The sequence below is a fragment of the Astyanax mexicanus genome, chromosome 2, assembly GCF_023375975.1.
Source record: "Astyanax mexicanus isolate ESR-SI-001 chromosome 2, AstMex3_surface, whole genome shotgun sequence".
In the NCBI taxonomy this organism is placed as follows: Eukaryota; Metazoa; Chordata; class Actinopteri; order Characiformes; family Acestrorhamphidae; genus Astyanax; species Astyanax mexicanus.
Genome location: NC_064409.1, coordinates 42,455,412 through 42,477,593, shown reverse-complemented (window position 1 = coordinate 42,477,593; position 22,182 = coordinate 42,455,412). Strand labels below are relative to the sequence as shown.

At 36.5% G+C, this 22,182-nt stretch overlaps 1 protein-coding gene across 1 annotated transcript; it reads left to right on the top strand.

Annotated features, from left to right (window-relative positions):
• The first annotated feature begins 352 nt into the window (after window positions 1-352).
• On the top strand, window positions 353-21,542 carry ireb2 (iron-responsive element binding protein 2). Its single transcript, XM_007228554.4, has 22 exons — window positions 353-460; window positions 7,711-7,806; window positions 8,768-8,933; window positions 9,025-9,162; window positions 9,790-10,014; window positions 10,377-10,446; window positions 10,587-10,770; window positions 12,120-12,259; window positions 12,392-12,563; window positions 13,439-13,539; window positions 13,717-13,833; window positions 14,055-14,214; window positions 14,773-14,908; window positions 15,536-15,620; window positions 15,767-15,923; window positions 16,013-16,137; window positions 16,229-16,333; window positions 16,432-16,574; window positions 18,862-19,009; window positions 19,152-19,274; window positions 19,398-19,583; window positions 20,619-21,542. Exons 1-22 carry the CDS (start codon window positions 436-438, stop codon window positions 20,730-20,732), a joined length of 2,916 nt encoding a protein of 971 aa, XP_007228616.3. The 5' UTR covers window positions 353-435; the 3' UTR covers window positions 20,733-21,542.
• The last annotated feature ends 640 nt before the right edge of the window (window positions 21,543-22,182 follow it).

Here is a 22,182-nt window from a genome sequence, read left to right as displayed (position 1 = left end):
GTTACGGTCAGAGCAGTTTTAAAAGGCTTTTATCTGAAGGTTAAGAGCTTTAAAATAATGTATGCGGTACTAAAACGTTTGACTTTGCTCTGTATTGAGAGAATGTGTACATTATCCTGTATAAAAATTATTAAACATTTACAAACTCTTATTTTGCTCACTCCATTTAAACCCATTCATTTTGGACTCGGGAGCGCCCCTGGTGGTATGACAAAGCCCGGGCTACAGGAATACATTATAATAAAGTTGGAGTTCTCCTCTCTAGAGTTTCTATCTAGAGGTTTCTATCAGCGCCACATCCGGCGCTGTTGTTACGCCACTGCATTGGGCAGGTGGGCGTGGCTTTGACCTCACTCCTGTCGCTAATTGGCTGGATGTGGGGGAGGCGTTACCACACTCCTCTCGAGCAGAGTCGTGTTAATCTCAGAAGTCATCATGGCGCTCACTTCCTCACAGCAAGGTAAGAGCCCTCTCCTCCAGCCTGCGATAATAACTCTTTACCCCGGGGTTTATAGCCTGTCAGCGAGGAGTGTGAGTAGCTCTTCACACAGCGGCGGTGTCGGTTAGGAGAGGAGCTATTTAAAATCCCCCTCTCATTAGCCGACAGGCTAACTAGCTAGCATTGACATAACGGGCTGTTAAAGCTAAAGCTGCCGGTGTTCTGTCGAATTTTCCTACCCATCGATACATGCTTCCCAAAGTTACTGCGCATGCGCCGACCTACACTATTTAATTATTTCTCGTTTTTTATGTATAATTAATCTGGTTTAGGGGGGTTTATGTGTATTAAACAACCTGGACGAACTGTCATTGCACAAACGTGTAAAGGGAAACAAAAAATTACACTTATTATCATAAATAAATACAAAAGCAGTTTGTAATGAGCTATATTTACTATAACTTTGCCATGGTACAATGAATTATGCAATCCAAATCTAATAACGTACATCTACTGGAATATCACTGGGTACATGCCCTAAAATAGTGCTTCTTTTGTATTTTTACAGTTAAATATACATTGGGGCAGCACGGTTCGACAAGGTAGGAGAATTCGACAGAACACCGGTTCGGCTCTGCTGACATTAAAGAGCAGCGACGCAGGACAGCGGGCGTCGTTCCCTTAACTACTAACTTTAGCCGTAATGTGTGGTCCGCAGCGTTAGCTAACTAGCGTTAGGGTAATTAACTAAAGTTAGGTTTCTTAAGAACATGAAACGTTAGCTAACTAGTTACAAATGTCAGCCAAATGTCAAACGTCTTCAGAAGTACGTTAAGGTGTTAGGTTAGCTACGCTAGCTAGCTAACCCAGCTAGAGGTTTGTTCTCAAGTATTGTCTGCCACTGTCCGTAAAGCTCCTGTGTACATATACAGTCGCTGGAGCTGCAACCAATAGCTATTTTAGTCGTCGGATAATGGGACGTTTTCCCCCCGTATAATCGATTAGAGTCTATAGTTTCCAGTGGGCGCAGCTTCTGTTCCAATAGTTACATGTTTTAACTAAGTTACCTCGTCTGCTCAACCTGTGAATGGCAGACTGTTGTCCTGTTTCTGCCTTAACATAAAACTAGATAACTAGATCCCATTACAAATAATAAAGCGATTTATGACTAGTGGTGTCGATTAAAAAATATAACAAATTAAGCACAGTAGAAATATGTGATTAATCACATCTGTGTAACCTGTGAGTGAATTCATTGCTGCTCTCCCACTGCATTTCTGTCCACAGCACTGTAGTGCATTGCAATTACAAATGACCAATAAGTCGACAATTTGTTGTAATTAACATTGTCGATTATGTAGACTAATAAGTGCAGGCATGATAGGAAATACTTAGTAGTCTGTAGATTTGGATGATGATGTGGCTTAAAAGTTACAGGGGGCTTTAATCTTTAAATAGTTGAAGTGTGTTTCATTATGCCTCAGTAGGGGTCTTCTAATCTAGTAAGGAAGAGCATTTGGCTCCAGAGATAAGGAGAGTGTTCCCTCCCTGTCCACCCAACCCACTGCTGGCCTGTAGCTACTGTTGCCGGTTTCCTTTACTGAATTATTGTCTGCAAAGATCAGAAGACCTCTTAGAGTGTGTCACGGAGTGTAATGTCTCTAAATTTACTGAGTTTGTTTGGTTCAAGAGTTACATTAATGTAAATAAATTGGCATACGGTGGTATGTTGACTGCACGTTATTTAAGTTTAGGTTTTACAGTTACAGTCACATTGTCACTAGAGACCGACCGATATGGGTTTTTCTAAGGCCGATGCCGATACCGATCATTAGTGGTCAGAGTCAGCCGATGGCCGATGTGACCTGCCGATTTTTAGTGACGATATGCTATCGTATTATACTTATTTGGCATGCTTAAAATCATACTAGTAAGAGGAGGCACAACAGTTGTAAACTTCACACAATTTATTGAAAATAAGGTTAGCATTTTATAGTGACTTTAATGTTACTATATCACTATATCATACCTGTCAAGTCTCCCGTTTTGGCCGGGAAACTACCGTATTTTACTCCTCTTTCCCGCTGTCCTCCCGTATTAGTATTTTCCCGTAAATTTCCCGTATTATATTAAAATAAAAAATATATATATTATTGAGGAGACAGGGAGCTGACTGCTCTGTGTCTCTTAACCAATCGTGCAGCCGGTTCAAGGAGAAAGTCCCGCCTTTCAGGAGAAACAGCCAATCAGCTTGCAAAGGAGGGTCAGTGTGGGGAAGCCACAGGCAGCTAGTCGGAGCAGCTGATGTTAAAACATATCTGGATATACAGCGATTTTTCTAAAAGAAAGGGAACGGTAGGCTAATCATGTAAACTGTGATGAGATTTTTCTGATAGCTGCTTAAAAATACTCGTCTCTGAAATAAAACACACAGATTAAACCTTAAAAAAAAAAAATACAGCTTGAACTAGAAATGTTAAAAATTAACTAAACTGATCAGGGGTGGAGTGATCAAAAGATTCAGTTTGCAGAATTTGTGCACCCTTTGTTCAATTTTGAATCCATTAAATAAATAAAAAATATATTATAAAAAAAGAGTGCATTTATGCCAAAAAGACATGAAATCTTAACTTTTAAAAAAATATTTGGAAAAGTGTTTTTAATTTGGCTGTATTAAAAGAATGACATATGTAGGAATGTCTGCAACATTTCAGATTCTGATCATCTAATTGTGTGTAAGTGGTTCACATGTCGTTATTTTAGATTTTTTTTGTAAACCTGTCTTAAAATGTACGGGATACTGAACCTACGTTGGGCTGGTGGGACAACTTTAAGCGGACAGAGGAAAATATCCCTTATTTTTTAATCTAAAATTTGACAGGTATGCACTATATGTTAATAAAAAAAATATTACTTTTATTTAGATTGTATTATCCATAACATTTTATTTTATTCATTATATAACATATGTTCTATATACACTATATATTCATGTTTATAGTAGAAATATTATGTTGGCTATTATATAAAATTTACTGTAGGGGCCTACTAATTAACAAATGTATGACTTGTTGCAGTCTGTTAGTCTATTAATTATTCATTTTAATATGTTTAACAGAGTGCAAGAAGACTTCCATAATGTGACAACTTTAGATAGTTACTCCAAAACGGCAAAGCTCATTTCTTCTTCAACTCCATGCAGTTGAAAACGAATGGACATGGGAGGACAATGTTATAAAATGTTCACATTAGGGCTGCAGCTATTATTTTACAAAAATGGGTGACGTTTAAATTAAGAATAAAATTATAAATAATGCAAAAACAGACAGGTGCTGTAATTTAAATATAGCTTTATCTGTTTTTTTTTTTCTTCTTCAAATGAGCTCCTTAGCCAGAGAAACGCGTCTCATCAGCTGTACTGGAGGTTCGGTGCGTGAGCGGAAAATGAGTTGAGAAAGCTGAAGAGCGCGGACTTTATAGGTTCAGGATAAAATGAGCTTTTATCAGAAAAGTCTGGAGGGGGTTCTAAAGTAGAACCCGACAAAACAGAAAATTCTGCTCATCGTTTCATTTAATATCTAACAGCGCAAACCGCTTTAAACGGGTGAGTTTTACAGCAGAACAGCAGGAGGCGGCATGATTTAATGTCTGTTTGTAGTGAAGGAAAAAGAGATGTTTTATTTTAACTCCATTATTTTAGAAACTATTTGTTTTATTAATTCGTTTACAATAAAGCTTATTTATATATAAGGAGAAGTACAGTCCTCTAATAATCCTGACTAACCAGTAATTATTATTTCAGCGCAGCTGATGCTGCGAATATCCTTAAACAGTTTTAGTCCTGCCCTTTTTCATTTCGTCTAAAAATAATTTAAATACTGAAAATATCAAGTGTTAATTTGATTTTATTTACTTAGATTTTCGTTTCTGAAGAAGAGACGTCAGTTATTTTATACTAGAGCTTATAGATAGGGCTTGCCTTGCATAGTCAGGGCGCATTCCAAATGCACTCCTGCCATCAACGCTAAGCATAGTTTCGTTTGGAGAGAAATGCTACAACACCGATGCAGTTGAAATTCTATTCTTTTTCAGTAAATGAAGCAACATCACAGATTACTAATCATGAGAGAAAATATAGACTTTGGGACACTGGATTGTAAAAATGGATGCCTTACCCGTTGAAAGTCTTGCTCACTCTTGAAACCTTGCGCTGCGTTCCAAGTAGCTGCCCGCAGATGTGCCGGATTAAAATCGGCTTGGCCAAATAAGAAAATCGGCCGATGCCGATTGATAAAAAAATAACAAAAATCGGCCGATTAAATCGGCTGGCCGATCGATCGGTCGGCCTCTAATTGTCACTGTCTGATATCTGCCACACCTCTTTTGGTCATTTGACAATGGGGTTAACTTCATAGCTTGAAAAAGTGTAACACTATCTGAAACACAAAAATGTTTTTTCATTTTTCTGTGTCTGTGTTTAAATGAGGTCCAGAACACTGCCCTTACACTTTCTCTGTTTGATACTTACGCTAAGCTATACATTCATAGCTATACTGTCACATACTGACTACTTCCACACTATCCGCATATCTACATCTGTGCATATCTGTTCTGTGCAATATTTGTCTATAGTGTAAGTTATCATGTTTATTGTAATTAAGTGTATTGTAAATAGTGTTTATACTGTAAGTTATCTGTATGTCCTATTTTTATATATTTTATATTATTTTATTACTCTCTTGTAAATATTATTCTTTGCGCATTGGTGGGAATCTGCACCCAAGTTTTTCACTCACATGTACACCTGTACTCTGTGACGTGACAATAAAATCTTGAATTGAATACATAGATGTTCGTGAGAACCACTCAGATTGTTTTGGTTTTGAAAACTACTGTCAACACTGTAATGACTGCCTCTGTTTTGTTAATGATGGTGACTGGTGTTTGTAGAAATTACACTAAATTTCACTCCAGGCCCCTACACAGCTCAAGAGATTTGGGAGAATTATTACTGATCTTTTAAACATTAGTATGTATTAGGGGTGTCACGATTCTCTAAATCCTCGATTCGATTTCATTTTCGATTTGAGGGTCACGATTCGATTCGATTCTCGATTTTCTTGTTTTTTTTTCTTGTTATTATTTTATGCCTCATAAAATTTAAATAATATATTTATTATTATTATTATTATTATTATTATTATTATTATAAATATTATAAATATTATTATTATTATTTATTAAGATATATATGGTAATGCCATCTAGTGACTTTTTTTGGTAGCAACAGTGTGCACTATTAAAACAAGCAGTTTATCAGAGCTGTGTGTGGATGGCTGGTGAAACTGCTCATTACATGAAGCTGCAGTTCTTCATCCAACCACTAGTCGGAGCTGCAGCAGCACAAGCCCCGCTCTCTAAACTCAGTCACTACTTCAGTACAGCCCAGCCACGGGCTACAGAGCTCAGCCAGTCCGTTTTTACCGTTTCTGTAAACAAATAAAGGTTTTAACCCCACTAACCGGATAATACAGCTCACTACAGTTCATCTTTCAGCCCAAGCAGCTAACAGCAGCAGGTTAGAACAGCCGACACGGAGGCACTGCTGGGATTACATTATAAACAGGTCAGTTAGCGCGCTGCTAACCTCAGGATGTTTATAACTACGGAGTTTAGTGGACACACCACGGCCGCCAGGTAAGTCTTTTAAAGGCTACTGAAGACTATTAAAGGCTATTAGAGTGTAACCCCTGGCTCCCAGGGGTTACAAGAGGTTATTGAAAGCATTATTGGGGGGCAGAAATCAGTACAGGCTGGTTAGATAAGTGATGTGGGTATTGTCTTATAAATATTTACACATAACTTATATCTCTCCTGAAAAGCTTTTATTTTAGTCAGAAACACGCTTGTGTTTACTTTATCTGAGAGAAAGATGTTTTTTTAATTCAATGGAAAGCAACAGGTGTAGTCAATTATAAGTTTAAGATTTTTAATCCACCTCACTGTGATCTATAGTCAGTGTTCTCAAGTCACACTGACACACGCATTTCAGCGAGTTCACACGCTCTCACCTGCGCGCACCCACCCCTCCGTTAGATACAGATACAAAACCTGCGCGCACCCCCCCGCCCCCCCTCCCCCGTTGGACAGATAAAAAACAGTGATCACACTCCCGCCGACTGCGCTCATGCAGTGGCTATCTCTATTTAAATGAATAGGATGCGCTGTGTTGGTGCCGCGCCATTTGCGTAGCGCGCGCGGGAGGGATCGTCGATCCTCTTTTTGACTTCGATACTCGAGATCGTGACCTCATTTCGATTCGATTTCGATAAAATATCGAGATCGTGACACCCCTAGTATGTATGTACTAGTATGTTGAAAGGTTATTTTTTTTAGTACATCAGTAAGGAAATAGTAGCATTTGCAATACTTAAGGACTGGTCTCTCTTTCCATAAACATTATTCAGAATGTTTTAAGACATTGTATTTAAAATGTGAAAACTAAAATTTACAGAACAATGAATATTATTTTGTATATTTTAGGCGGGGCCAAATGCCACATTAATGGCACATAGATGCCAGGCAAACTTGGTACAAATCTTGTAGCAAAGGCTCAAATGTTTGATATTGGGATTCCCTTAATTAAGACCACATCTTAGCAAACACTGGGAATCTAAGCTGACTGTACACAAACAGAAGTGCTTTTACAATTGTTTTTTGTTTAAGTAGATTTCAATACTGCGGAAATGGATATCCTAACAACATTTTAATAATAACAGCGATAATCTCTGTGAGAGATTATGTGATTCCCTGTACAAAACTTAAAGGAGCTTAAAGTGGAAAAAACTGAAAGTTGCTGCTTTGTCTTACACTAAAAACAGTGGTTATTGGTGTAAGCTAGCTTTGCTACTCATTAATTGGGCTGAAAGGTGCACTCTGGATAATACCGGTCTCCTGTTAGTGGGGTTAAAATCTTTATCTTTCCACCATGAGGCATGTTAGTCCTACACATATTAACTTCATGGTTCAGTGGGTATCTAAATTTTCTCAGTTGCTCATGTAGAAGATGCTGTTTCAGTAAGTCTCTTTGTGATTTCTTTTTTCTCTTAATATATTAAACCAAATACCTTTTAGTTGACTGTTCTTTTTGATTAGTAGCACCCTCCAAATCAAAGAGTTATTTATTTACCCATTTATTTTTTTAAAACTGTTGCAATATTGTAAAGGTGGTGTTACTAGATGTAATATGGCTTTGTGTTATTTTTGTGCAGAGCACCCATTTGCCCATTTGATTGACACACTACAAACTGAGAAAAATGAAGCCCAGAAATATTTCAATCCTCAGAAACTTGGGGATCCCAAATATGGTAAGTGCCGTGAGATAAGCAGATGATATCTTTACCACAGGTATTTGTAAAGCTTTCTGTTGACCCAGAACCCAACTGATATGCTGACCAGAAAGCAGCTAGTCAGTAGGCAGTGAGTTATACCTGTCAGTAAGCCTTATTGCTGAGTAAATTTACAACACCTTTTTTGTTTTTTTTAGAACTGTGTAATTTGTTTTGTTAATGCTTACATAATGCAAATGAGCTTATTTGCATGGAAACATGACAAAGGCTGCATATCACAATATGCACTTGGTGTTCTATTTCTTTTATGCTAAGATCTGTGTTAGCATTGGGGTAAATACTGTGTAATTGCAGCATCATTTACCAAGAAGTTAAAATAATGCAACATAGAAATGAGGATTTAAGTGTAAAATGTGTGAAAGATAATGTGCCACACACTGCTGTGCAGGTAGATAGGAGAAAATGTAATATTTATAGTGGTTTAACTTCCTGTTTGTCTGTTAATGTTTGATTAACATGATGTAGAGCACACAATCTCAATTGTGGAATTAAGGCTTAAAACTCATTTTAAATACAAAGACACAAATGTGAGAAGTCTGCAATACATTACATTTTGAAGAAAAAATGGAATTTGGTGGGAAATATAAAACAGGAGAATGATTAATCCTGAGTGATGTCCCTAACGTAACTACATTGTGATAAAGTCTACATTTTGTTACACTTAAAGTACATTAAATATTGTCCAGGTTATTTCCATGCAATGGTTTGGGCACTACTGGTGGGTAAAACAGACATTTAGTTTCAGTTCACTTAATAGAGTAAACCTGTATTAAATGTGCAGAAGTGTGTTCTTTGTAGAGGACATGCACTTATTTATGCCATTTGACCAGGAGCAAATGTTTACACAAGTGTACATGTTCAAATAAAAAGAATCGCTGATGAGTGATCCCTACATATTATTTTACCCTCCTTCTTTCAGAGAGACTGCCGCTTTCTATTCGTGTGCTGCTAGAGTCTGCCATCCGGAAGTGTGATGGCTTTTATGTGAAGCAGGAAGATGTGGACAATATTCTGAACTGGGAAGAACGACAGAATGAGGCAGAAATCCCGTTCTTCCCTGCACGAGTCCTGCTGCAGGACTTCACGTGAGTTTTTAAATTGTATTGATTACTTGTCTGTGTTAAAAGTAGTTCTGTAGTTATGTGTTTGAATCTGTGTGTGTAATCCTACTCACAGGGGCATTCCAGCCATGGTGGACCTGGCAGCCATGAGAGATGCTGTGGCAAAGAACGGAATCGACCCCAACCTCATCAACCCCAAATGTCCTACTGACCTTATAGTAGATCACTCACTACAAATCGACTTTAGCAAATGGTAAAGTTCATTAGACGCTCAAACTGAAGATGACTGTGATTAAGGCTAATGTCTTATGTTAGTGATTTCTGTTCCTAGATTTTTCTTCAATGTTCTTTTAGTTCTTTCATTTTTCTTTATGCATTTTTAACTATGGTTACACAGAGAATAGCAAAATTGCACCATATGAGAAAAGCAGTGGTGGTATTGAAATTAATTAAGATTATTAAAATATAACTAAGATGTGTGTAGAATGATAGATCTGCATCCATGTGGTTTTCAAAAACTAGACCCAATTAGTGATTTACTCCCAGTTTCTGTCTTTTGTACTTCATGCAAATCTCACAATTTGTAGGGATACATGAGACAGTAATGTTTGCTTTCAGTTTAGCTTGGAATGCAGTTAGCATCTGGGTAACACACTCCAATCCTTATTGTTCACCTGCTAGTTCTGCATTTTTTTTCACCCACTTTTGATGCCTCAACGGTGTAATTAGCATATACCCAAATCACTTAATAGAGTAAACCTGTATTAAATGTGCAGAAGTGTGTTACATGTATGTAAATAATTAATTTCCTGTAATTTCCTGTTCTTATACCGTCTGGTTTACACTATTTATAAATGCATCTGTTTCTTTCTTTTCTCAGTGCCATCCAAAATGCCCCTAATCCTGGCGGAGGTGATGGACAAGGGACAGGTCCACGCTTGGGCCCTGCACGGTCTTCTCCCAGAAACAGCCAGTGTGGAGGTCAGAGAGGAAGTTGCAGCAAAGGCTCCTGCAGTGATGCTCCCTCCAATGCCAGCAGAGCACCTTCGGTACAGATAGAAAATACGCCACTTCTCTGCCCCTTCCATCTGCAGCCTGTCTCAGAGTAAGAACAATGTTGCTTTATCAGATCCCTAAACCAAATTTTCTTCTAACCATAGTCTTCTCTAAGATTTGAGTCTATTGATATTTGTATGTTATTACCTGGCTTAACAGAGGGATGCTAAATGCCTCCTGCATAGACTACTGTAGTCACTGAATCTAGTATAGTCCTTTAGTTTTGTAAAGCCAAGTACTGAGAAATGTTCGGTTTAAAAAATTAAGAACAAAGAACCAAATATGTGAATAAATCATTTAAAGCTTCTGTTTTGTGTTTTGTAAAAGTGGTTGAGTCAGTGTTGATGAAGTTGTTAATTGGTGTTTATGGAGACTAGCTGAATACATAGCTCTGTTTCTGCATGCCCACAGGCAAGATACAGCCGTCAGGAACCAGGAGATGGAACTCATACGAAACAAAGAAAGACTTCAGTTTTTTAAGGTGAGGGACAGTTTTCAAGTTCAAGAACTAAGCTTTCTACATTCCTATACTATATAAAAGTTTCCTGAATTTAGTTTGGGGGCCATTACTTTTAAATTAACATTAAAGTATTTCTCAATGTGAATTTATGTTTTCCACAGTGGTGTTCTAAAGCATTTAAGAATGTGACCGTGGTTCCTCCAGACATTGGTTCTGTGCACCAGGTCAATCTGGAGTACCTGTCTCAAGTAGTTCAGGAGATTGGGGGCTTTGTCTATCCAGACACAGTTGTAGGCACAGACTCCCACACGACTATGATTAACGGCCTTGGTATACTCGGCTGGGGTGAGTCTTTCCTGCTTTTACATCTCTGTTGTCATTTACACACAGCAGTAGATCTAAACAGATGGATACCAGATAAACAAGAAGATCATCTATTCATGTGCTTGGGAAAAGAAAAAGATGGAAAATCAGTAAAAAAAAAAAAAACATTTTGTTGGTCAATTCATCACAAAATGATATACAATAAACCGACACATTGACATTTAATGTCAAGAGAAAAATTGTAAATATAGAAATGACAGTTTATTGGATATACCGTCGTAAAAAAAAAAATCCTCCTAGAGTGTGTTTCTTACATACAGTGATACTGTGGCATGCAGAAAAAAGGAAATAATATTTTGGTGACATTTATTTTTACTGATTTCTTGCTTTTTTTGGGAAAACTGCATTGAAACATTGTTTTGGATTCTTTCAAAAAATTTGTGTCAATAACCTTTCAAAATATGTGTTTTAAAGCTGTAAGATGACTTCACTCTGAGATGAATTTACTGTACAAAGATTTTTTTTCCCTCCTGGCACTAAAAAAGTCTAGTTGTGGTCTAGTTGAATGCCGTGTGAGGCGTATTTTTGTTTAAAAAAAAATTGCTCTGGTGTTTCTATTTAACCCTGCTTTATTTCGCTGAATTAGTGGATCTCTGAAGGAAGACTAAATTTGGGCTCTTGCTCATGAATATTAAGACATGCAAACATATCGCCTCTGATTGTCTAACAGCACTGCAGCAGAGAACGCCTACCTCCTATGGTTACTTGCACAAGATAGCTAATGCTAACTAGCTGGTTTAAACACAGCTTTAAGCTGACAGTGTCAGGCTCTGCTGCTGCCTGGCTTTAGCTCTGTCTGTGGGCGGTCCAGAGCCAAGGTGGGCGAGGCAATGAACTCACGAGTTGACGTAGACACAGCTTTTCTTGATATACTTGTTTTTCTGAACATTTTATTTTACTAGCTATTACAGACAGTGGGGGTTGAAGAAAAGTTTCATATGCAGCATACATATACAACTCTGAGAGACCTATAGTATTCCACAAAAAAGAACAATAAAAAGTGCATTTGAGCATAAGGAGACCTTTAATTTTGTGTCAATCAAACCTTACACAAAGCCTACATTAAAAGTTTATTTATTATATAAATAATCGAAAATGTTATGTTGTGATAAATTGTGTCTATTGGTTCATTAATCATAAAATGTTTATACAGTATAGAAAACATCTGCTTAAGTGTTTTAGTCCAATGATTTTCATTATGCTGCTGACTGTTTGTTTTGCTGGTGAGAACCATGTAGAATACAGTGTTAATCCTGTTTTTTCTCTCTCTTTTCACCTTGCCTTTGTTTCTCTCTCTCTCTCTCTTTCAGGTGTAGGAGGAATAGAGTCTGAGGCAGTAATGCTGGGTCAACCTGTATCTCTGACCTTGCCACATGTTGTGGGGTGCAGGCTGGTGGGATCCATCAGCACACTGGCTACATCTATAGACATAGTTCTCGGTATCACAAAGGTACTTGCACACACTAATCCTCCAGTAATGGGGATCACACTTTCCTTTATCACACTCAGATAAAGGACATCACACTCTTGTAATCTTTTTATCAAACGAAGCCTGAAAACTGTATAATCTGTCTGTGTGCAGCACTTACGTCAAGCCAGTGTCGGTGGGAAGTTTGTGGAGTTTTTTGGACCAGGAGTTTCTCAGCTCTCTGCTGCAGACAGAACCACCATTGCTAACATGTGCCCTGAATACAATGCTACTGTTAGCTTTTTCCCTGTGGACGACACCACTCTCAAGCACTTTAAACAGACCAGTAAGCACAGGACTTTTTCTTTTTTTTTTTTTGCAAAGAACATTTACTTAACATAAAATACAGTTGAAGAATGTAAACCTTTAGGAGCCACTTTAAAGGTCTAATTAAAGTCTATTGTTTTAGTCAAGAGGTTAGGAACCGGAACTTGTATCTTGCTTTCTGAAGATGGGCCTTCACCACATAGGATTATCAAAGTGTGCCTTGATTTCTACAGATCTCAGAAAATAAGTTATTAAAGCTTACTAGGCTGAAAAAGTATGAAAGTATGAAAACACAAAAAATACCCATGCCCATTTGAATTTAACTTAAGCCCACTTACATAGGCCATGATTTCTTATAAAAAAAAATCTGTGGATACATGAATCCAAAATATATTTTTCAGTTTAAATAAAAAGCCAACACAGTCTCACAACATAAGAACTTCACCCCAGCTGTTAAATATGGGAGTGGGAGTATCATAGTTTTAAGTGGTTTTGCTTGGGTCCATAGTTTTTGTTCATAACCTGAAGCTTAATTCTAAGTGGATCATCTAGCAAGACAGTACTCATAAGCACACATTTATAAAAAATATTAATAAAGCAACAAAATACATTATTTAGAAATGGGCAAGTTAACATTCAGATCTTAACATGGTAGAAATGTCACACCAATACAAGGGTTTACATACTTTTCACATTTAGACAAAACATTGTTGGATAGATTTGCTTAATAAAAAAAAAACAAAAGTAAGACACCACTGCATTCCTAATTGTTAGTTGCTGAGATGTAATTATAAGTTGTAAATTAAGTTGCTGAAATGTAGTGGCTAGTGCTTTTTTGTGTGTATATGAGCATATTTTTCCATTGTGTGATATTTTCATTTATTTGTTTCAAAGACTTTACAGAAGAGAAACTTGAAGTTATGGAGCGATACCTTAAAGCTGTTAAGCTGTTCCGGAGCTCCGATGATCAGACAGAAGATCCACAATATTCTGAGGTAGGACTACATCTGATGGTTTGATTGGGCAGTAGATTAGAGATGTTTAATGTACATGCTAAGTTATAAAGTTCCTTGGATGGCATTTCCTTTTAATTTAAAGTCTTTTTTGTACTAATTTACTTGTTGCTGTAGAGCAGGATTCGTTGTCTAACATGTTGTTCTACCATTCTACAGGTTATTGAAATCAACCTAGCTTCAATTGTGCCCTGTGTAAGTGGACCCAAACGGCCGCAGGATCGAGTACCTGTACCCTGTATGAAGGAGGACTTTCTCAACTGTCTCAATGAGAAGGTATGTCTGCCAGCATATTAACAATGTCTGAAATTCAAAAAGGACAATGAAGATGGAGTGATAGACTATGACTTCCAATTAAATTTTTAACTTTTTGAGTTTTAAACTTAAAACAGTAATGAATTACATTTGTCATTTAAAATAACAATATAAAAAAATAATCTGCCTTATAAAATACAGTACTCATTTGTAATATAACACTTGCAATTTGTTTTAATCAGGTGGGTTTTAAAGGGTTCCACATTCCAAAAGAGAAGCAGTGCATTACAGTGCCGTTTCTACATGAGGGTACCGAGTACTTTCTGTCTCACGGATCAGTTGTCATCGCCGCCGTTATCAGTTGCACTAATAATTGCAACCCTTCTGTCATGCTCACTGCAGGTAAGAAAGGTGGTTTAGGCTGTTTACATGGGAAGATTTTGTCTGCACCACAGTTTGGGTTTGGTGACATTTGTATTTTATCTATGTGGTTTGCTTTGTTTCACTGTTGCAGAACCGGCAGGCAGAACCGAACGGTTCGATAAAATACAGAGAACCGCTGCATCCCTAGGATATACTTTGTTTTGAAAATTACATTAATTTTTGCACTGTTAAAGGCATAATTTACCTATGATATTTAAACAGATAATGTGGACATCTAATACCTACATGCAGAGACAAAAACGTGGTCTTGCGTTCAATTACTTAATTTTTTGTGAACCATCATAAATCATGTCTTACTGACAGCAAAATAAACCAAATTTTACTTCTATCAAAACAGAAATTTGCCATTTTTAAAAGATCTTTTTTGTCTGCCCCTCTGTCAAAACAAACCAAACAAAAGGAAGTTTTGAAGGCATTCTTCAGTGCAGAAAATGGTGTACTTAATTTTGAGTACAGACGTGTGTTCTGTGGTTGTCTTATAAACAGCATTATGAAGTAATTTTGTTGTGCTTACAGGCCTTTTAGCAAAGAAAGCTGTGGAGGCTGGTCTTACGGTAAAGCCTTACATCAGGACCAGCCTAGCTCCAGGCAGTGGCATGGTTACACACTACCTCAACGCCAGTGGAGTGCTGCCTTACCTAAGCCAGCTTGGGTAAAAACACACATTTGTAGCTTGTTTGGGGGTGCATACTATTCCCACTTTTGTTCTTAGTTTAAGCTGTGTTATTACAGTGATTTGCTGCTTAAGCCTTAAATCATGTAAATAGAGAAAATATAGTGATCTGTGGTTTAAAGTTGGGTATATAGTCATGTATTAGCTATGTATATAATGCCAAAAAGTATGTTATAAAATTAATACATTTTTTTTTCCTTCTAAACTACAAGTTGAGGTTTATGCTTCTCTTTAACAGCTCAAATGTAGTTGTTTTTGTATAAACTTTGGCCTGCACTGGCAGAACTTTTAAAGCAGTTGCATTACCAGATAAACCTGCGGATACATTATCAGTAATTTTAGGTAGATAGTAATAAGTTACAACAATACAACACTGGTAATTATAAATACAGTGTAATAAAATAAAATATGAATAACTGAAAATAAATATAAAAAGAGGAACTAAAAACTCAATACCCAAACAGGTGAAAATAAATGTGATATTTTACGGTTACAAACAAAGCTAAAGTAATTAGAATGTAAAAAAACAAAAGCTTGTTTATGTAGTGAGCATGTCTCAAAGTTAAGCCTTTCCTTCTGACAGTAAGTTATTTTTCTATATGCCAGGTTTGAGGTGATTGGTTATGGATGTGCCACTTGTGTAGGAAACACAGCACCTTTACCTGAGTCTGTGGTAGATGCTATTAAACAGGTAGGATTTCATATACTGTGACTCATATTCTATTGTTTGTTTTATCTATTTCATATTTTATATATATATATATATATATATATATATATACTAGTTTTAATGTATTTCTGTTTCACACAACACTGAACCGGTTACTCTCTTGTTAGGGTGATCTGGTTGCATGTGGAGTGTTGTCTGGTAACAGGCATTTTGAAGGACGCCTTTGTGACTGTGTTCGTGCCAATTATCTAGCTTCACCTCCCCTAGTGGTTGCCTATGCCATCACGGGCACAGTTGGAATTGACTTTGAGAAAGAGCCTATTGGTAAGACTTGTATTTATGTATTGATTTGGCTGTGAACGTTTTTACTGCAAAAAATATATAGATATTTTTTTGCTATGTTTTGTATGTAGGCTTCAACCCAGAAGGCAAAGAGGTGTATCTTAAAGATGTGTGGCCATCTAAAGAAGAAGTTCAGGATGTAGAAGAACACACAGTTGTTGCCTCTGTATTTAGAGAGCTTAGGAGTCGGATGCAGGTAAAGGTCTTAAACTGTTTCCAGCAAAGTAATGTAAATCAATTTATTAAATCAATCTATCTCAGATTATTGGGGTCTCTTTCACTTTTAGAAAGGAAGCACGTATTGGAGTAACCTGGATGCACCAGATGCTCTGCTTTTCCCTTGGGATCCCAAATCTACATACATCCGTTGCCCCCCTTTCTTCAGCAAACTTGTAAGTGATTGTGCATCTTACATTTAAAAGTTTTAGAGAATTGATGCTATAGTGCAGAGTTTACTAACTGAGCTGTCCTGTTAACTTTCCCCTCACAGTCTAAAGAAATGCCAACTCCTGTGTCCATCGATAATGCTCATGCTCTTCTCTTTTTGGGGGACAAAGTCACCACTGATCACATCTCTCCTGCCGGTAGTATTGCACGTGTCAGCGCAGCTGCAAGATACCTACAAAGTAAACGGTAAAAGGCTCATCAACTGTTTTGTCATTTCAGTTATGTACAGCTTGTGCTTTTATATAGGTTTATGATTTATTCTTATGTCTAACAAACCTGAAAAAGTCAGGTTAACCTGAAAAACTATTTCTTAACTTTTTAAAAGACACAAGGTTAATATCAATTTACAGAATGTTATCCTTTAAGTCAAGGCATTCAAATTTTAAAATGACATTAATTTGCGATTAACACTTGCATTTTTGTGAATTAGCCTTATCCATATATAATCTTGATTCTTAAGACTGATTATGTTACCAGGTGTAAATCATGTCAAACACTAGACTTGCATTCTCACCATCTCATTTCTATAAATGCTTCTTGTCAATGGCCTCTCAATCCACAGCCTGTTGCAGTTAAATCCCAGTAACATTAGAACATGGTATCATATTGTTTCAGTAGATATACAAATACAGTACCAGTCAAAAGTTAAGACACAGCTTAAATTCAGTATATTTCATTATTTTAAAACATGGAATTATTTAGTAAACACAGTGTTAACCAGAACATGTTTTCTATTTTAGTTTTTTCAAAGTAGCACCTCTTACTTAGATGACAGCTTTGCACTTCTTGGCATTTTCTTGAATGGCTTCAAGTAAACAGCGGTTTATTCGTAGTCGGAATTACTTTAATATCAATTTACAATTTACAAAAAGAAAAACACTGAATGAGAAGTAGGGTGCCAACTTTTGAGTAGTTCTCCAAAAATAAGATTTTAGGTGAGTGTGTGAAGAGATGCAATTGTGAAAATATGATTTCAGTGTTTGTTAGCAACATTAGCCTTGTATCTGGTGTTCTAAACTAAAGAACCACACACCGACATAAAACATCTTTCCTTGGTGGACTGCATCTGGGGTCATAGAATAACGTCTATTTTCTACTCCTACGAGTTGTGTTTTTTTTTTACTTTTGCCATGGTGCTAGCTGTGTGTTACACTATGACTATATACAAAATCTGAGCTTTCTGTGTTGTTGCACACTGCTGATAACGAGGAGTGCTGCTGACTTTCTGCTACAGTCCGTGCTGGTGCAGGCTCCACTAGTTACACACAAACATGACTGGGCACGTTTTGGACTTAAGATCACTAATCTTTTTTACCACCATCACATTTGCCAATATGAACCCAAGCCCACCCTATAGTTTCCTAGAACAACATTTGTGGAAATTACTTTTGATTAAAAGTAAATTATTATTATAAGGTGATTTTACAACCTAAACATGTTACTCCACGTTACAGTTACTGTTGTTAGAAAAAATTATGCATGCAATGTCTGAATTATATACATACGACAAAAATAATCAGTTATCACCTAATATTTAAAAGAATAACAGATTTGTTTATTAAAGTAAGTGGTATGATGTGTCTAATACACTGCTGGATTTACATAATGATTAATTTAGGATCCATAGGGGGCTAAAGGATTTTAACAAGTAAACTCAGTAAATTACAGTTCTGAAGTTTATATGTGTAGGACTAATGTGCCATCTGCTGCAGCTAGAAAGCTAAGCTAAAGTGCAAGGTTGTTGTTGTTGTTTTAGTTATATAAAAATAAAAACTTATATATTATTTTTAAATAAATATAATCTATTTTAAGATGACTCCAGAAAACAGGCTGTGAGAAGGCAGATGGTGAGATACCCGTTCCTGCACTATTGACATGTATCTAAACAAAAACATAATTATAAAAATAAAATCAATTACACACATCTTGCCTAAAAAACGTTTGCTGGTGAGTAAATCGCTTTCGTTTATGTACAGTCTGCTTACATTTTTATTGTTTTTTTAGTGGTGGCTGTAATTAGGGTGATTTATACCGAGTTTGCTTGGCATCAGTGTGGCTTAAATGTGACATTTGGCCACGTCCAAGATCAGCATTTAAATCGCTCCCAAAAACACAGATCGGTTCATCACTACTACTTTCATATCTGGTATTGAAATCAAATGATACATGACCTATATGCAGCGATGTGACCGATCAGAAGCCATTTGCTGAGGTCAATGAAAAATTAATGACTAAAAATATATGCTAATTAACATTAATTAACATTTATTGAAACTGTATTAAAACCTCTTTGGACCCCGTTACCTGCTGTGTGAATGACATACCGGTAGATTTTGTGTCTTTTTTGTATTTATTTAATTATTATTTTTGTCTTACTATTACTATATTTTTGTCTAGTGTGGGGAACTTGAATATTGACACTTTTTTTTTTTTTTTTTTTTTTTTTTTTTTTTTTTTTTTTTTTTCTCCCCAGCCTCACCCCTAGAGAGTTTAACTCTTATGGAGCACGGAGAGGAAATGATGCTGTAATGACTAGAGGAACTTTTGCTAGCATTAAACTCCAGAACCGTTTTATTGGCAAAACTGGCCCCAAGACGCTTCACATTCCTTCTGGACAGACGGTAGGTTCCCAATAATATTGACCACTATTAACAAGGTTGTACCTTGAACATCTTTATCTGCTTTACAGTAAATCTGTTGTTGTGGTAGTGATGATTTGTTTAACACTGTTCTAGTAAGTCCTGTGTTTCATCTGTTTGGTAGTTGGATGTGTTTGAGGCAGCGGAGCGGTACCAAAGAGACGGAGTTCCCCTCATCATTTTGGCAGGGAAAGAGTATGGCTCTGGCAATTCCCGGGACTGGGCGGCTAAAGGACCTTACCTACTGGTACATCTGCTACATTAGAGGGCAAACAAACCCTTCTGTTCTGCACTCTAGATAGCAGGGCAAAGTCTTTGTCTTTGATCTTCTGTTTTATCAGATGCGTTTTTTCTTTCTGTGTGTCTCTAGGGAGTTCGGGCAGTGATTGCAGAGAGTTTTGAGAAAATGCATAAGAACCACCTGGTAGGGATGGGTATTGCTCCTCTACAGTTCCTGCCTGGACAGAATGCTGACTCACTGGAGCTCTGTGGAAAAGAGAGATTTTCTATTTCAATACCAGAGGAGTTCACTCCTCAACAAGAATTAACCGTAATGGTAAGATGTTTTTTAATGTTCAACAGTTGTGCTTTTTTATGATTAAATTATAGTCTATTAATCAGTTTACTTGTACAGTGTATTACAAAAGTGAGTGCACCCCTCACATTTCTGCAGATATTTAAGTGCAGCTTTTCATGGGACAACACTGACAAAATTACAGTATGACAAAGTAGTGTGCAGCTTATTTAATAGTGTAAATGTATTCTTCCCTCAATATAACTCAATATACAGCCATTAATGTCTAATCCACCAGCTACAAAAAGTGAGTACACCTTTTAGTGGAAGTTTCTGAAGTATCAATATGTGGCCACCTTTATTTTTGCGTTTAACCTGCCTACACCTCCACACAGACTACTTTTCATTTTGTCAGTGTTGTCCCATGCAAAGATATATTTAAATATCTGCAGAAATATAAGGGATGTCCTCACTTTTGTGATGCACTGTACATGTACTAAATACTCACTAATTACAGTCAAATAGTTGTCCCAATAGTTCTAATGCATGTGTTAACACCCCCCTGGGTAATCAAGCTAATAAAATCACAGAACAATGTGATGTAAACTTCAAATGTCCTGCTGCAGCTTTTTGCGCACATTTTTGACCCATTTTATTAATTAATAAATTAAATAATTATTAGGGTTTTTAATTGTATGCACTACACTACACTTTCTACATATTTTTCTGCTGCCTTTTTTTTTTTATAAATAAATACAAATGAGTGAAGTGTCCATCCTATCTGGTTACATTTGTGCACATACACAGACTGGAAAAAAAGTTAATTTATACATGTTCTGAGAAATAAAATCCAGCTCTCTCCATCAGATTTCTTTATATATTTCTGCATTTAATTATCATATTTAAATCTCTTTTTAACAGATTCATTGTGTAGTAGGAGTAAATATTTAGTTGAGTTTATGTTTACAATACATTTTTATTCATGTAAAATTTTCCATGATTAATTGTTGTTTTCAATCACTTTAGAGTTTGATAACTGTTAGCTGTGCTGATTAATATTTTCTTTTTGTGTTTTAGACAAGCACAGGAAAGTGTTTCCGTGTGGTGGCTCTGTTTGAGAATGAGATGGACGTTGCGTTTTATAGACATGGAGGTATCCTGAAATATGTGGCTCGGGGTATGCTCCAGTAACATCTGTGGCCTGCTTCTTCTTGTCTCTAGACTCTGATCCTGGGTCAGTCTTGGAAGTACTGAGTACTCCACCGACAGGGCTATTTATGGCCTAGCAATTGCTCTGAACTCCAGTCAGTGATTTTCAGGCCATGGACTCTGCTGTGCCTGTTTTCTGCTGTTTCCTCTGTCACACCTAGGGCATCTGCTGAAGGATGCATCTCTCTTGCACTTAAAAATAAATAAATAAATAAATAAAGGTCTGTGCATGGGTCTCTAAAATGTCTGTAGAAATGGACATTTTTGTTTGCAGTGCCTGCTCAGCTCGTAAGTGGACGAAATTTCAGTCAAGGTTGAAGATTGTGGTGCTAGGCTCCTGCACAGGCTACTCAATGTGCTTACTTTCGCCGGTGCTTCTCAAACTCAAACTGCATTCTGGTCTTTTACTTCTGCTGTAGTGCTTACAGGCAGATAGATGGAGCTTCTTTTCTTTTTCAGTTTTTTTTTTTTAATTATTTGTGTTTAGAAAATTATTCAGTTAAAAGTGTACGAAGTCAAACGAAATGCCTGTTCACCTTACTTATTCCAGCTTTTTTTATGTTGTGATATATTTTTTTTCTTTTTCTTATAAATGTTACCCTCACATATTGCCATCATTCTGAGGAAGAGAAAAATCATTGTTTATTTTTTATCCAATCGAGCTCAGAAATCTTTACGTTAACAGTTTACATATATCTCTGACCCTTGAGTGTTTTGAGTGCTTGTGTGGACAGTGACAATGACTGGATGTAGATAATTGCAATAAACCTGATGTCATTTGTTGTTCATTTAGCTGGCATTGAGTGAAGCTGAAAATGTTTCCTGGATTTTCACTAAACCACTTTCCTGTGTACTCTTAAATGGCATTTTTCTGATAAAGGTAGTTGGAAAATTGCAATTATAGTAGATGGTGGTTTATGGTCTGGCAACTTTTAAGAAAGAATACAGAATAACTTCATTTCCTTTTTCTCATTATTTGAAAGTTTAGATAAGCTACAGCCAGGTTGGTATTAGTAAACAAAATAAATGCAGTAGTGTGTTAAAAAAATGTCCCAATTAGAAAACTTAATAAAGGCTTTAAATGGCTATGGCCCACTTTTCCCAAAAATATCTTGTGCGATGTTCACATTACCATGCTAAAATGACTGAAATCTGTTTTTTTATAGATTGGAAACATATCTAATATATTTGATTTTATGTATTTATGTATTTTTCTTATACACATTTGGGAAGTGATGAAGGGACGTGCATAAATATATCAATATGCGTATGCATGCCATTTCCAAAACAAAATTGACTACAGCAGTATCTGATCTGAGCAAAAACATCAGAGTAGATTAATAAAGTCTGTAATGTGAACATAACCTTAAAATTAAGATGATCTTTTAGGAATATTATTATGTTAGGAATAAGAAAAAAGTGAACATTGTCT